At 42.7% G+C, this 17,336-nt stretch overlaps 1 protein-coding gene across 4 annotated transcripts in view; it reads left to right on the top strand.

The window, feature by feature from the left end:
* The window catches only part of ALOX5AP (arachidonate 5-lipoxygenase activating protein), a 35,926-nt gene extending 19,617 nt beyond the window's left edge, over nt 1-16,309 (top strand). For 3 of the 4 annotated variants that reach the window (XM_059719266.1, XM_059719199.1, XM_019498302.2), the window contains 4 exons: nt 9,837-9,930; nt 10,911-10,981; nt 11,969-12,050; nt 15,558-16,309. In XM_059719266.1, coding sequence (XP_059575249.1) covers nt 9,837-9,930; nt 10,911-10,981; nt 11,969-12,050; nt 15,558-15,720 — 410 coding nt within the window. In that variant the 3' untranslated portion in view covers nt 15,721-16,309. Of the gene's footprint in view, nt 1-2,470; nt 3,994-9,836; nt 9,931-10,910; nt 10,982-11,968; nt 12,051-15,557 lie in introns of those variants that run through there. The other variant, XM_014595347.3, reaches the window with a different exon arrangement.
* The last annotated feature ends 1,027 nt before the right edge of the window (nt 16,310-17,336 follow it).

Raw genomic sequence — 17,336 nt, 5'->3', positions numbered from 1 at the left:
CCCTCCCTCCCTCCCTGAACAGCCCAGCAGGAGATGTTTATCATCCCTAACTCAGTGTTTATCACCCAATTAAGAAAACAGAGGCACATTACCAGCTATTTGTTGATTCTGCCTTTGTCCCATGTGCCACAGCTGGAAATAGCCAGCATGTGGTCTGCTAGCTAATGCTGAGAAGTGTCTGTGAGGAATGGGGGAATGCCTGCTTAGCAGAGAGCAGACACTACTGTGCCTGCAAGTCTCTGCTGAAGCTGCAGCCAGTGAGCAGAGGGGAGGGGCCAGCCTTCTTGTGAAGCAGAGAGCCCCACCCAGCCCAGAGAGCATGCTGGGATGCTGGGGGAGTCTGATTTAATTTAAACCAGCAAAGGGGTCTGGAACAAACATTGGATAAACCAGTTTGAGCCAAATCAGTTAAACCTGCTGGAATGTAATAACAGATTTATCTCAAACTGGTTTCAGCCATTCTCACACTGGTTTATGTGGACGGATCATCTGTTCTATTACAAGTTTAAGCCAGTTTCTGATCACTTAAACTGGTTTGTGTGTAATGTCTGTCCCTAGCCCTAGTCCCATGATTCTCAATCAGGGTGCCACGGCACCCTGGGTGGCTCTGAGCACCTTAGAAGGGTGCTGCAGTGCTCAGCCCATGTGAAAGAAGGTTAGCCCTAGCTCTTCCACATGTTAGGCACCTGTGCCTGCCCCAGCATCCCAGCAGCACTCCCCAAAGTCCCTCCCACTGGCTTCAGGATCATGGGAGGAGTGGGGGAATGAGCTGCATTGAAAAGCACAGCTGCACCCTTACAGTTACTGTCCTTGTGTTCTGAGTGGTGCAGTCTGTCACAGGAAGCTGCAGGGCCACCCCCTGCTCTTCCCATGTTCCCAGAGCTGGTGGGAGGTGCCACAAAGAATGGTGGCTTCAGGCACTGGCATTCAAGTCCTTGGGGAGCAGCCACAGTGGCAGGGGCTACACTTACTCCCTCAGGGAGAGGGGGCAGACAGTGGAAAGAGCAGGGAACGGCAGGTTCTGCCTGGCCACCAGCACCCTTCCGCCTCCTGCTGAGACAGCTGCCTACCCCTCCTGAGCTTCCCAATCTGTACTGCCATGCAGCCCCTGCCAGTACCATGCACCAGCCCCTGCCATGCTCTCAGAGGTGCTCTGCCCACTCTTCCACTATGTGAGGGTGCTGCAGGGTGTGAGGAGGTAAGTACTGTAAGAAAACAAGAAGTCTTTATAAAGGGTGCCACTAAATTCCAGAAAGCTAGAGGGGTGCCCCGAGGCTAAAAAGGTTGAGAACCACTGATCTAGTCTGACATTCTGTGTATTTCGGGCACTACATTTTGCCCAGTTTACCCCTGCATAGGACACCATTCTTTCGGTTTGCATGAAACAGATCTTCCAGAAGGGTATCCAGTCTTGATCTGAAGATATTAAGAGATAGACAATTCACTGCTTCCCTTAGTATTTTGTTCCAATGCTTAATCACCCTCAATGTTAATATTTTGGGTCCAATTTCTAATTTTAAATGTGTTTGCCTTTAGCTTTCAGCCACCAGTTCTTGCTTCTTTCTGTTAAATTAAAGAGCTCTTTAGTATCCCATATGTTTCCTTATGAAGGAACTTAGGAATTGTAATCAAGTCATCTTTCAGTCTTTTTTTGATAAGATAAAGAGATTCTGTCTTTGTCATTCATTGTAAGGCATTTTCTCCCTTCTTCAGATAATTTCTGTTCCTGGACCTTCTCCATTTTTTATCATCCTTTTGAAAGTATAGACACTGAAATTGGATGTAGAATTCTAGCATTGGTCTTAGTGACAGTGTATAGAGAAGTAAAAGCACCTTTGTATTCCCCCATCTGTCCATCCAGCAATCCAGTTCACCCTTCTTGCCACAGCATCACACAGGGGTATCATATTAAGTTGCTTATGTACAATAGTGCCTAGGTTGTTTTCATAAACATCACTTCCCAGGATATAGTGCCCTATTTTGCAGATTGGCCTGCATTCTGCCTATAACTTCGTATTCACCTGTATTAAAATGCATTTTGTTTGAATCAACCTTCGTCACCAAGCAGTTCAGATCACTCTGTATGATTGCCCGGTCCTCACTGCTGTTTGCCATTCCTTGTTGCCAGGTGTGAAGAGATCCTTTCAAGAGGTGCCCTACTGACCTTAGAGCTAGTATTGTTGTAGACCTCTGCCTTCTATGACCTGGCCTGCAGGAACCTCAGCAGGGCTGTGTATTTGCTGGTTTTGCATACCTAATCATTCTGCAGCCTGGTGTGGTGTTTTGCATCAAGCATGTAATAGAAGTATAGAATTATACTCTTCATTTGACTAAATAGTTCTGATAAACATTCATCCTTACACCATGGGTTCAGTAATTCTGTCTTCACTTAACAGTAAAGTAATTCCAACTGTGCCACTTCACAGAATTGCTACCCAAGCCTGTCTTGACCAGAAAGGTGTAGCCAATTAGAATGCAGTCTGGACCATTCAGGTGCTCTCAGTCCTCTGGTGGGAAAGACCTTTAAGAATCAGGAGTAAGTGCATTGAAATTCATGCCTGTATCAGCACTAAACCTTCACCCCTGCAAAGGTGAACATTTTTAATCTTTTCTTGTGAGAATCTACATCAGCTATGTAAAACCAATCAGTCATTACAGTCAGCATGTAATGTTCCCTTCAGTCTTTCTTGGCTGATACTTTAGGGCAAGGCTTCACAGCAATCTGACGAAACCTATAAAAGTTTTTCAGAGGCTTCCCAGGTTGTACTTTTCTGGTATTTTTTTAACGGATATGATATCACAATTCAGTAGCAACAATAAATGTCCAGGCAATAAATATGCTGGCAACAATTATCTTCAGCCAAACTGGGCTCCTGCTAATAAAAAATTCAAATAAGGGTCTGATCTTGTCAGGTGCTGAGTATTGACAGCTGCCATTGCCCTAAGTGGGATTATTTATGTGAGTAACTAAGCAAGACTGGGCTGAGAGCCTGCATGTTTCTGTGCACATGCATGATGTTCATTGCACTAATCAACATCTTCTCTTCCTGCATTTAACCCGCTCTTTAAATAATCACTCATTATCTGTGTCCACAAACCAAAATATACTTGTTACCCTCTGCAGTGACGCAGAGTCACTGACTATATGGCACTTTTTCTTACCAGGCTTTCACTGATTAAACTGTTTGTTCCACCCTTTCAGAAGGGCATGTGCTTCATTCTGTGAAAATGTTTTAGTTCCCTTCTCAGATCTATATTAAACACACATTTCCTTGTCAGATATGTCAGTGCAATGGAGAAAATCCAATTTGCTCTTGTGTACAAGTCAGAGGTCAGTGTTACTCTGTTAGGGTATCTGCAGCAGAGAGATGGGCATCCCCACTGCTGAACTTGTTATTAGGGAGGGTCTAGTTCTTGGGGTGAATACAAGGGTGCATGGGGCAAGGATTATGGCAGAGAACTGCTCAGTGAACAGTTGTGATTGTTGTTATTTTGGGATGCCTGCAGAGTGAAATGGCAACTACCCTTTTCCAGCCTTTCTACTGGATTTCCTCACTACGTGTATTTTAGGCATTGAGGTTACCTTGCTGCTCCTTGGTCTTCAGCAGGACACCTGCCTGTCTCTAGGATTTATCCTAATGGATTGATGAGCAGATTGTCTCATATTACTCTGGGAAATATATTTTTAAGTTAGACTTGGACAACATGATGGAAAAGCAACCAAAGAGCTTGTGAGATATGGACTGCAGTTATGCTGCACTGACACACCTCTAAATGAGAGATACTATGTATTCTAGCTGTGAAACCATCGGAAGTGTTTCATGATACCAGATAAGGCAGACCATAACTTCCTCTTCTTGTGCTTTGTGGGGCTCAGCTGCTGAAGAGCCTTCCTAGTCCATTTAGACAAGCCTGTTGCCAGAATGGATCATGAAATAGTGGGAGGCTTTGTCCTGCTGGCCATAGTCACTCTGCTAAGTGTTATCCAGAATGGTAAGCAAAAATTAAGTATTTTTTTAGGAATAAGAGGGAACTGAGGAGAAAAGGGAGACTTATTAGTTAGTATCATATATTGAACATGAATATAAATTGATCTTATTTTAAAACATTTTATCCTATTGTATATCAGCTTATGTATAGATATGTGTGGAGGGGTTTATATACTTGTTTGGTTTCAGAATTTCTTTCTGAGCCTCTTCTCTCTTTGGCATATCCATTTTTGTACTAATAGCTCAGTAAATTACCAGTGATTTGATGCCTTTTATTAGACCAACTGGAAAATGGCAAGAAAATTGTCCTTTTCTGCAAGCTTTCCGGATCAAAGTCCCTTCGTCAGGCTCTGGGAAAAGTGTAGATGGTAAAAAGTCCCCATAGGTAGGAAATAAACTTCATTTTTGCACAGAGGGAACTGAAGATGGAAGTCTGTTGCTCTGGGTCCATGAGTGTATTTGTGAGCTGTGTTGAGTAGCTCTTTGATATGTTGATTAGGTAGAATTCCTTCCCTGGAGGTGTCAGATGGCAGGCAGGGAGGGGAAAAAAAAAAACTTCCTTGTTGTTCTGCAATGAAGTTGAAAATCCAAAATCGGCTAAAATTTGGCATTGTCCATGTTTCAGGAGTGTACTTGGTAGCCATGTTGGTCTGAGACAAAAAGACATACAAAAAACTAGAACTCTTGGTTCCAAAATGATACCTTTTTATTAGACCAACTGGAAAATGGCAAGAAAATTGTTCTTTTCTTCAGTGATATGATGCACATCTATGGTACAATAGTAAGAGTATGGCTTGCACATCAGTTTGTGAAAGGGATTCTCTGATGTGGTTGACTGCATTAGGTCCTTTCCAATCTTACAGGGCTGTGTTCCTAATATTAGTAGCTGCTGCTGTTTCTTGTTCGAGAGGGAAAGGTTTAGGGAGCTGAGTGACCGGTACGAAACAACAGATCAGATCTTCAGCTGGATCAGTGAGTGTTGCTTCACTGAATTCATACTAGCAGAGACTCTAGCCTGGTTTATTTAGGGTTAACCAGTTTTCCTAAGTTTCAGAAACTCATTCTTCAGCCCTTCAGTTTTACTACTCTTAACTATTTCCTGTTGTAAGCTTCCTTCATGAGAAGAGTTTTCTATTTTATGGTTTCTCTTTCTTATCTCCAATTCAGTTTCCTTTAAGATTTCTTTTAAGTTAAACTAAGATTCTACCCAGAATACAAACAGGGGGCAAGTTGTGTTTAATTTTCATCTTTTGCATTGACACACTCCCAAGTTCAAGAGGATCTGGAGGTGAGATAAGAACCTGTAAGGTGAATGCCTCAATATGGGCCTGAACAAAAACCTTTGGCTGTTAGTAGGAAGACCTCCACTGAGTTCAATGGTTTTTGTAGCTGGTGTCATGTGCAATTCTAAGGAAGCAGATTCATGTGCTGGAGTAGGTCATTCTCAAGCTGTTCTGGCTTTGAGAGAGGGTAAGGCATAAGAAGAACCACAGTATTCAGAATGAAGAATCTGTAGAGCTTTGTAGGTGTTTGCAGTCCTACAGACTGTTCTTCTTGCACCAAACAGAATATGTCTATGGTATCATTCAACCAAATTCTGCCATCAGGTAGATAGACTACATTTGGCATGTCCAACAGCAGAACTGGGCTCATTGCAATCACCATGTACAGTGCAATTTGAGACATGTCCAAATATGTTTCCTGTTATTTTCCCAGAGGTGTTTGTGGTGACCTAATACAATTCTTGACTTGGCCACCTAGGAAGTTCATACAGTTCAGTGCCACCCTTATATATGCTCCAGATAGTATTGAACCCTGCATGTAAGCTCATTGATCCAACTCCTTAGTGCTAGCAGAGCTGAGCATGGCAGTGGATCCAAGTTGAGAAGATGGGCAAAAGTGATTTAAAGCCATCCTTTCTCTCCCCTGATAGTGGATCTAGTCTGGCTCTTGGTGCATACCTGAACGCCTGAAGACTATTCTACTCTGTTCTGTTCTGTTCTACCATTTTACTCCAACTGGAGCCGTCTGGGTGCAAAGTGCTTTGGGGATATAACTCCTACAATGAAAAGAACTGGTAGGGAGAGAGCTCTATGCCAGGTGAGGTTCCCCTTTGCTGAACAGAGTGGCACAAAGAATTTGTATTGGGGTTTTAGAGCTGGCACATGGCAGGATTTTGTCCTTGCTGCCACAGAAGGGGTGCATTTACCACAGAATAACTAACCAAGTAGCATAATTTTTTTAGGGGGGAGGGAGTGATCAAACTTGTCATGTTGGGGGAGCTTGCACTGAGGCAGCAGCAGCCTGTGTCACTGCCACCATAGCCTGCGGGAGGAGGTGAGAGCCTCCCTTGCACCACCCTAGCCACCAAAATTCAAAGTCATGCCTTTGACCTGACGTGTTGCTTAGGGCACTGTAGTTTCTACTGTTGGATAACAAGGCAAACACAGCACTATGCCCTCAACAGGGGCTGACTTTTGTGTCGCATACCTCACAGCAAAATGACAGCTCGTTTATTTTTGCAGTGAAGACAAAGCTTATATGTGTATAAATGTGCAGCTAATAGCCATTAAAGGGGCAAAGTGAGTGGAATTTGCATTTCAAACCTGGAATCAGCGCTGCTCCATATTTACCTACAAGGTCATCCAAAGGAAAATTGGATTCCTGGGCATGTGTTCAGACTTTCAAAGCAGACAATTCCTGGCACCTGCTAAACTCTCCTTGATCCTTATGTGTAACCCTCAGTCAAGAGCAAGCTATGGGTCTACATGATGATTCTAAACTAGTCCCATTTAACAACCGCTTGCAAAGTCTTTAATCCAGAATGCTCCTTCCTTGCATTTGGACTACCAGCTGTGTAAGGAATGTGTTCATAGATGTAGGATCAAAAGGGACCTAAGTAGATCATCAAGTCTGACCCCCTGCCCTGGGCAGGAGAGAATACTGGGCTCCTATGACCCCAGCTAGGTAATTATCAAGCCTCCTCTTAAAGACCCCCAAGGTGGGACCAGCACCACTTCCCTTGAAAGCTGGTTCCAGATCCTAGCCACCCTGACTGAAGTAGTGCCTTCTAATGTCCAGCTTGAACCTACTCTCAAACAACTTATGACCATTATTTCTTATTACACCGGGAGGTGCTCGGGGGAACAGGGTCTCTCCCATTCCCCGCTGGTCCCCCCTGGTTCATAAAAAGTGCAGTAAAAGTGAATATCAAGGAAATGAGATGAAGCTGCATTATGCATGCCCCAAATCCTTGCTGTGGCTATCTTTCAGTCAAGCCCTTTTAAGCAAGTGCTTAAGTTATCTTTAAACGCATGAAGCCAGTGCAACTCAAATGTGCATTTACAAGCTTTGCTGCAGCAGGTGCTGTTTTAGAAAATAATCTTGTCCCTTTTGATGAGTGTAGAGGCAAATTATGGGGCCTTGTGGTGGCTCCTTGTGGGAGGAAGATTCACAGCAGGCTAGAGCTGAAAGATGGCATTTTTATAAACAGATGCTATCTGCTCATCCAATTTAGCCATTTTGATGATTGGGGGGTGTTAATGTCTGGATGGAAAGTGGAGATGGCATTTTTTGTTGGCTTTTCAAAGCATTTTGACTTTCCAGGGACTTCTCTGGGTTCAGATGGAGCTGTGTGTTCTTCACCCAGAAGCTAATTTCCCATAGACTCTGATATTTTAGAAGAGGCAGTGGCTGCCTCAATTTGAGATTGAGGTATATAGTTGATTGTTATCAGCATACTATTGGATGCTAAACCTACCTTATCGTACCTCCACTAGTGATCTCATATAGATTTTCGATAGAAGAGGGGATATGATACAGATCCCTGCATGTGAACCTATATATGAGGACTTTTCGAGAAAGACCAGTTACCTATTACCACTATTTGAGTTCTGCTGGTGACGGGCAATTGAAGCGTTGGGACATCTGTTTCTGCATCATATTGGTATGCTAATAGTCCATTGTGTCAAAGGCTGCAGAGAAGACAAGCAGTATGACCATGGACGTCTTACCTGTGTCCGTGTCACTTTGATACATCTGCCTTTGCTCAGGCCTGATTGTGAGGCATCCTTGATGCTGGCTAATGTGATGTGGTTGGACTTTAGTTGTAGGTTACCACTGCTGTTGATTCTCTCTATAATTGTTTATATACATGGCAAAAGCAGGGTACAGAAAGGGGAATTTCATTATTTTGATGTTTGCTTTTTTTCCAGTCCTGAGTGAAAAACCCAAACTTTTCATTCCTTCAGAGCTCTCTCCTAGATGGATGATCCCAGAGCCACAGACCTCAGAAGCCCTCACATTCCTAACTCAGCATCAGTTTATATTGTGGCTGTCCCAGAACCAGAACTGAGTCCCCAATTCAGAGACAGTCCTCCTAGTGGGCTGCCTCAGCTTTGGAGCCTGAAAGTCCTGAAGTCCTGACCCCTGAGACAACCCTCCTCTCAGACTGTCCTCTGTGAATGGACTGTGGAAGACAAGGCTTCCCAGAAGTCTGTGATATCTCATTGTCTTAGATCTGCAACACAGATTATGAATAATTCGCACCACAAGCTTCCTGTTCCTTCTCAGTTCTTTATCACCTTTTACCCAGAGGACTCTTTTCTGATTACTTGGAAGTTTCCCTGAGTCAAAGTTGAGTACTGAGATGAGTAGACACGTGCTTCCACTAGGGCTGTGAGAAGCTTTGGTCCCTGATTTGATGCTATGGAGATTCGGCCCAATTTGGTGGCTGAATCTCTGAATCCAAATTGAATCAGAGGAGCCTCTAATCTCTCCAAATCAAATCGGAACCCTCCAAATTGATTTGGAGAGATTTGGAAAGATTTGGCCATAGATACAGCTTTAAATGTTTTTTTTTCTACGTACCTCAAGGTACCAGGTGGCTTGTGAATGCTGTGATGCTGGGGTGGATAGAGTGTCTCCATCTGCCCCAGCATTGCAGTGATCACAAGCCATGCTGGTACCTCGAGGTATGTAGAAAAAACATTTAAAGCTGTGTCTACAGCTGAATTGTTGAGTCTCCAAATCAGCATCAAATCTTCAGATTCGGATTCAGCCGAATTGAATCGGGGACAGTGATCTGAATCAATAAATCAAATCACTGTCCCTGATTCAGGCCGAAACCGAATTAGATAGGGTCCACTTCGCACACCCCTAGTTTCCACCACACTGACCACTGTGATATTACTAAGCTTTACTCTATGAGTCACAACCATTTTATGTGCTGGGGACCACTAGGTATACTGTTGTGTCAAAATTCAGCGTGTATTAAATTTGCCTTGGAAATGGGGACAGGGATTATATTGTGCCTGTTTTGGCTGGAAAGTCCATATTGAAACCACAGAGATAAAAGGCAGCTACCTTATCTCTACAGGGATCATGAGAAGTGGTTATATTCTCTCAGATCTTGACTTTACTGTGGGGTGAGGTAGCTTTACAACTAGGAAATTGTGAAGATCACACACTAGAAATGCAGAGTCAGTTGTGGTACGCATTTCCTCAACATGGGCCTGGCTCTGTGTGATGTGATGTAGGGATAAAACAGCAAAGTATACTTTTGTTCTGTGGGCAGTGGGCTCAGCAAGTGAGGCCAGTCTGATTCCTTTCGTAGAGTGTGTAACATTTTCAGTAGCTACTTCAGGGCAAATTTTTTAATTAAAATGGGTCCTTAAACTTTGATGAGGAAGCCTGCTAGCCCACATTCTACTGCTGCTTATACCAACATGCCCCTCTGGTGCTGAGTGGGGTATGTGGGCATCAACAAGGGTTGAATTTGGCCCATTATCATGAATTTGACATGTGTCCAGCTTAAATCTCAAAACGAACTTTTGCCTCTCTTAACAGCCTTTTTTGCTAGCAAAGTGGAGCATGAAAGCAAGAGCTATAATGGTAAGACTCTCCAGCGGACAGGAGCCTTTGAACGAGTTTTCACTGCCAAGTGAGTATGCAGACCAAGACCATACAAGGTGGCAAGGTGGAAAGTGAAGCTCACAGCTGAGTTTAATGTCTGCCTTCACTTGTGGCCTGATTCAAACTTCACTGATATCAAGACAAATCTAACAGTGGACTTTGGATCAAGCCACTGATGAAGATGATGATGTTGGTGATAATGAAATTATAGCAGTATCTAAAGGCTCCAGCCAGGAGCAGGACCCTAAAGTAATAGGTACTGTACAAACACACAGTAAGAAAAGACTGGAATCTAAATAGGCAGGGTTATAGAGATGTGAAGTGATCTGCCTAAAAGGGTAATGGCCGAGTTAATCTGAGAACCATTGTCTTCTGAATCTCCAGATAATTGAATAGGACACTTGGTGATGCTGCTGCTCTAGTATGTCCCTTTGCTCTTGTCTTGGACATCCTTGAGGAGAAAGGAGAAGATAAAATTTCCTGCCTACCAAGAAAGAAAAAGTCACATAATGACTCTTAAGCACTGGAAATGTATTCTGCAGTTTACAATGAATAAAAATACTGCCCTCTGTGGGCCTCCAAATATTTTCTCTACAGAAATGTTTCCATTTGCACACAGTGTGGTAAATAATTCCTTTTACCAAGCTATTGAAAAAGCAGCATGTGAATTTTGCGAGGTTCCTCCTTGCTATGATTCTTATCTTTCTATTTGAATTATACTGTTTTCACTGTCAACAGCTTGATTAATATGACCAGGTTCATAAGTACTGCCCAAGTTAATACAGTGGATCAATTATATCGTATAAGCCATGATGGACCACAATAGTAGAGGGAGTGCATTATGCATTGCTGACTCTCTCTGAGGAGGTAGAACAATACTACCTATTATTTTAGAGAGGTAATAGGTAGATAAATCTACTACAGCTCTATTGTGCTTTTGAGGAATAAAGATATTTGTTCCAGTTCTCAGTATGCTTTTAATCTGCCCCCTTTTAAATTCCTTCCTAGCCAAAACTGTGAACATGCATATCCTACATTTCTTGCTGTGCTGTGGTGCGCTGGGCTGCTTTGTAGCCAAGGTAACATACACTTTTTTTTTTTTTTTTTTTTAAACTGTGTGTATCTGTTTGAGGTTCAGATGAATATTTTCTTTTAACAGTACTCCTGCCCTTACCCTACACTCCAGACAGTTACTAATGCTCTTCATTCCTCTTCTGAGTTACATTATGGGCAGGGTTACAATTAAAGGTGATCTGAATTGGTGAAAAATCTGGAGCCCCAAAATCATGCTTATTGGAAAGCAAAGTCAATCGGCTGGAGGAAGAAAGCCCTCTACTTTGGAAGAGAGCTAGTGGGGTAGCCAGTCCGTCTCATCCACTGGTGAAGTTGGACTAGGAGGAAGTTGTTTTGGGGACCCTTAATATTTCTGTTGGGAAATGGTGCTAGCCTGCAGGGGCTGGAAGGGAAACCTCTTGCTGTCTTCTAGACTGGCCTTCTTTCGACCTGTCCCAGCTCAGCAAGGTGTTTAATTATATGCCTCGCTGAGCACTGGAGAATAGTTCCACTGAATTCAGACAGCATTTTCATAGGCTTAATGTCAGGAACATGCTCAGGGGCCTTACTTACTCAGATGTTAAGCTGGGCTGAATTTTGCATTTTCAGAATGGTCCCTGCTCTACTCCTGCTGAGCTTCCTGCTTGGGGATTCTGGTAAAACCATACCATAAGCCAGGTGCTGCTTTTGGACATGTGCACTGCAGTATTTGGCTTATTTAAAACCAGAATACAGCCCTGCATGTGATCCCAGTGCTGGTTTCCCCTCTGGGTAAATGCATGCACTTGAGTGGACCATGATGCAGAGTTTAACCCACAGAGTTCACTGTGAAGGTGGTAGGAAACCAAGTTGTAAATTCTCTACAAGTTTGATTCTTTGGTTCCACAGTTCATCCTTTTTTTTTCAAAATTAGAGTTTCCCAGTATCCCCAATCTGGACTCTATGTACTGTGAGGTCTACACAGGACGCTTGGGCAGCCACCTCTAATATGTGTATTTTTTTGCTTTATTCAGCTCCTGCTGCCTTTGCTGGATTGATGTACTTGTTTGTGAGGCAAAAGTATTTTGTTGGCTATCTGGGAGAAAGGACTCAGAGGTAAGAATTTCCTGGAACTCTTTATATTGGGTAGGGCAAAGTCCCAGCCTGTCTTCCAAACTCACGCATTAGCATGGTTCAAGTGGGAATGGACATGGTTCAATAGGAATGGTCAAGCTACTGATCCACACTGGTGCTACTTTTACTTGTATATGGTTTAAGACTCCTGGGGGTGCACACCAGTATTTCTAGTACTGCCATAAGCTGAGTCATTCTGAATTTTTTCTGAGAATATTATGGTAATATTTTTTTTCCTAGAATAGTACATCTCCACTGCCTCCAGCAGCTCATAAGTTAGTTACTGTAGCAGCAGTTTAAGTCTATACCTCCTGGTAGGCCAGCTACTAAGGGTGTGTGAAGCAGGATCTATTCAATTCGGATTCAGATTCAGCCTGAATCAGAGACAGTGATTCGATTCCTTGATTCGGATCACTGTTCCTGATTTGATTGGCCAAATCCGAATCGAAGATTCGATGTTGATTTGGAGAATCAGCGATTTGGACACAGACACAGCTTTAAATATTTTTTCTACATACCTTGAGGTACCAGCACGGCTTGTGAACGCTGTGACGATGGGGCACATGGAGTGTCCCACAGGACTGTGGGGGGGTGGCCCCCAGCGTGCTCCCCGGCAGACTTGGAAGTGGACTGGAAGAGCTTCTAGTCCACTTCCAGGTCTGCTGCCAAGTGCGCTGGAGAGCCCCCCACGCTCCTATGGGACACCCCATGTGCCCCAGCATCGCAGCGTTCATGAGCCCCCTGCTACATAGAGGTATGTAAAAAACCCAAAACATTTAAAGCTGTGTCTGTGTCCGAGTTGCCAAATCTTTCCGAATCTCTCTGAATCAATTTGGAGGGTTTCAATTCGATTTGGGGAGATTAAAGGGTCCTCTGATTAGATTCCAATTCAGAGATTCAGCCACTGAATTGGGCTGAATCTCCACTGAATCCAATTGGGGACTGAAGCTTTGCACAGCCCTACCAGCTACATCCTGTTAAAAGCACCACCACACTTGAGTTACGGGTTTTTGTGTATGGTTGGAAGCAGTTAGAAATAACATGTAAGCCAGGGCTGTCCAGCTTCCAAGTAGCCAGGGGCTGCACATTCCATAGGCTGCATCAATGAAGGCCACACCATGGCAAGCCACAGACCTCGGGGCCACATGCCACATGGACTTCCCTACTGCTACACTGTGCATGGCTCCAGACTCACTCTCTGGTCCCCACACTGCACTGCCCTAATCCTGGGAGTCCTCATATGTAGGAACCTAGGGGGGGTTGCAACTTAACCCCACGTGGGCTACATGCAACCCATGGGCCACCAGTTGGACAGCCTTGGCTTAAGCTATAACTGGAATTAATATTGCAGAGAGCATAAATCCTTCCCATCATGCAAGCCCACCTGGTTTGAACATTTCACCTAGTATCTGGTGGGATAGAGGCCCCACCAAATAAGACTAAGACTGCTGAAAGACTTGAAATAGAGCAGAATTTATTTTCTGCTTCTTAAGCCATGCTTCGTATCGGGAGTGCTTGTGAGGTCTAAGGTTTGCCATGGCTGTCTCTTGGCTCTGAGGTTGTGACTGAGGTAGGCTGTTTTCCTTTAAAACCCAAATGGCCTGGAACCTGCCTGAGGTACCACTATTATCCACATATAGTAATGCATCACTTGCATTTGGCAGGGACACCAAAGACCCCAACCTCCCAGCCCTGATTTGAAAGGCTGAGTGAGAACATTTTTCATGAGGGAACACCTCCCTCCCAATTTGTGAAAGAGCCTGGATCTGCCAACCTTTAGGTCATGCTCATCAATCCTGGAGCCAGAATGGCAGGGTAGATTATTGAAGATTTGATCAATTGCTCTATTTTTATTCAAGGGGTCTAAGGGCATGGAGTTTATATCTAAGGGAAGAAATAAAGTATAGGTTCCACTTTCCCATCCGTCTCCCATTTATTCTCCATACTTGCTTTGACAGAGATTGGGTCCCATTTTATTTATTTATTTATTTTTAAGGAAAGAAGGTGCTTTTCCCTTGAATTATCTTGAATAATCAAAGTAAAAACAATGAATAATAGATCTGTAGATGTTCAACTGCCCACCCAAGTAAGAGAATTATGCTGCGTCTGAGTATGGCTGGATGTAAGAGTAGAGGAAGGGAGCTGATTTTTATATTGTCTTGCTATATTGGTCTTTGTTAATAAAACTATACTGTGGGAAAGGGGGGAGTTTGGATTTTGTAGACTTGGTGAACCGTGTTTATAGAGCAAATTTTGAAAGACTCTGGCTCACTGTGTACTGCATTCCTTCAAATTAAATTAAAAGGCTTCTTATATTAAGTTGTGCCCAATGTTTTGACTTTCAATTTAAGAAAAGATAAAACTTAACTAAAGACACATTTACAACAATGCAAGCCCAGCAGAGCATATAAACAATTCTTTTTTTACTTTTTTCACTTCACTTTTATAATAAATATTTTATTTTACAAATATTCAAAGGAATACAAATACAGTAGCTATATAAATGTAGATATACATGTCTTTTGATTTGCACAGTCAAGAATTTTTTTTCCCATTGGTGTCTGTAAACCTCTTCCTAAGGTTAATGAGAGCTGTGCATGTGTAAAATAAAATTGACCTGTGTAGTTTATCATGTCCCATTTGGGCTTTAAATACAGGACTGTCATCAGTGATTATACTCTTTGATGGCTGATAAGAAAAATGTGTCTCTTAAATGGAGCCCTCAAGCAAGCAGTAGCACTATGAGTCAAATTCTGAACTGATTTGTTTCTGTATATTTCCAGTGAAATAGTGAGGATGTAGGGATGCAAGTCAATGCAGAATTTGGCTCCATGAATCCAAATACCTGTGATCTCTTTTAGTTGGTCTGGCTGACAGTTCTAGGGTACATGCAGTCCTTACACTTATATCAACCTAACTGTACAGATGTTTGGAGAAGTTAGATCAGGCAAAAAATGGCCAGGCTGATATAATTTAATTCACCTAAGGAGGTGCATTAAGTTAGACTGAACATGTGTTAGCCCAATCTACTGAATGTCTGTATAGTCAGAGCACAGCCCCAGGACTAGGAAAGCCCAGTCACTCACTCTAGCCCCAGGGCTTTTCCTATACCCACACCCTAACCAGGCTATTTTTTCCAACCCCTCCACCCCTAGACAGACAAGCCCCCCAAGTGGACCTGGCAGCTCCTGATTCCTGATATTGCCAAACCCCCAAGACCCACCAAACTGCCTATGCACCTGCTAACTCTAGAGATTCCTTCTGCCCCTTCCCTCACATCAACTTACTTGGATCACATTCCTGGCACTGCTTCCAGCCCCAGTGAATGTCTGCACAAGCAAGACCCAATCTACAATCACATGGCTTAGAGCAAGCCGCATGACTCTAGATCGGGTCCCAGGAATGTCTGCATGTACCCCTAGAGGGTGAGCGCTTCTCAAATGAGGTGATTTATTGTAGTACATCATGTATCTCTCTTTTTCTCCTCAGCACTCCTGGTTACTTATTTGGAAAGCGCATCATACTGTTCCTGTTCCTAATGTCTGTTGCTGGAATACTCAATTACTACCTGGTTCTATTTTTTGGAAGTGACTTTGAAATGCATATAAAAGCTATAACCAACACCATCTCTCCACTGCTGCTCATTCCTTAATTTCTTTGCAGCATTAAGAGGTTAGTGTGCTTAATATATCAATGCCCAGAAGCAGCTATAATTCAGCCGTTTAAGAAAGGAACCTATAACCCTTTTAGATTGCTGTAAATCCAATGCTGTATGGGGCTTTGCAGCTTGATTTAAACCTGGTTTTTCCTTCAAAAAAATGATTTATGGTGAACAGCCTGTGTGTGCTAGAAACAGTAATAACTTCCAGTTAATTCTTTGGATTCTTTCTGTAAATTGTAGCTTGATAGCTGATTCCTTGGCTGTAAGGAACATGTTTTGCTATTGTCAAAATTGTACTTTGCTCTCCCACTGTCACAAAAACCAGGAGCCTCACACTTAGATAATCCATCCTCACACATATATAATTTCATTACAGCTCCCATTAGTGCATGAGAACTGCAGATTGGGCTCTTTGTGGTTGCCTTTGATAAATATTTATCCATTCTTTGGGCCTGACACTTTCCTTTACACTAAAACCTTTTTAAATTGCCACAGCTGTGCAAAGGGGCCTTAGTATAAAAATGAAAGCTCGGTTTTACTTTTCTTTGTAGATTTAATAAAGCAGTCTAAAATGGTAAAATTGGTTTGTCTTGTCTTCTTCGTTTAGTGCTTGATTCTGATGCTCCCATCAGTGACAAAACTCCCAGTGAACTGAACAGCAAAGACCTTATTCACTTCAGTAGGAACAGAACTAAGCCCATTATTACAAGTTGACTAATAGCTAAATATGTATGCTTCAGAGATTGCATTCCTAACAATTCCTGCTCTGTTAGTGGGTTTATTTCTTTTCATGCAATGCTAATGTGTCCCTGCAAGTCCATAGCAACATATGGTCTGATTACAGATACAAACCAGTGCGAGCAAACTGGAAAAATCAGACTTTTTAAAAATTGCTACCATGTGAATGCCTAAGCTCCTAAATCTGTCTGATTACCACAGACAGGATAAATTAAGCTGTATATTATGACTACTTTGGGGGAGACAGAGACTCCTTCCCACATGAGGAGGGAGAGTTTGAGCAGTTTTACAAATGGAATTCCCAGAAATTGCTCTATAAACACAGAAAGCAGGCCTGCCTATTGCCTAAAAGTTTAGGACTTCCATTTGCATTAAACAAGTATCTTCCCAAAGACTGTTCTAAGCATATAGAATTGTCCTTATTTTAAGGAGAAAATATCTCTTGTTTCAAATATCTAACATGATCCTATTATTAAAATATGTTTATGTTTCTCTTTAAAGTTAGTCTGTATTATCTCTGCATCTAACAATTTGCAGTGGCAAATCACAGTGCACATTCTTTTCTCCTACCCAGAGCAGGAATCTTAACTAAAAAAATGTTAAAAATAACTGATTTATTGGGTAATTACCAGTTCATAAGCCCCTGAGCAGCTAACCAGAACAGACTGCATAAATATCAATCATATCTAATCTAAACACGCTGAACTTGCTGTCTTTCAGCTACAGAGAACATATCTTTGGGTATAGTGCAAATATTTCTTTTCTCCCTTTAGGTTCAAAGTATCATGAAATTCTTCAACTAATTGCTTTGCTGTCAGCTTCCCTGGGTCCCATATAGCATTACGTCAGCTGTAGCCAATATGGTTATC

This window comes from Alligator mississippiensis, chromosome 1, assembly GCF_030867095.1.
Source record: "Alligator mississippiensis isolate rAllMis1 chromosome 1, rAllMis1, whole genome shotgun sequence".
In the NCBI taxonomy this organism is placed as follows: domain Eukaryota; kingdom Metazoa; phylum Chordata; order Crocodylia; family Alligatoridae; genus Alligator; species Alligator mississippiensis.
This window is presented reverse-complemented; position numbering and strand designations above follow the sequence as displayed.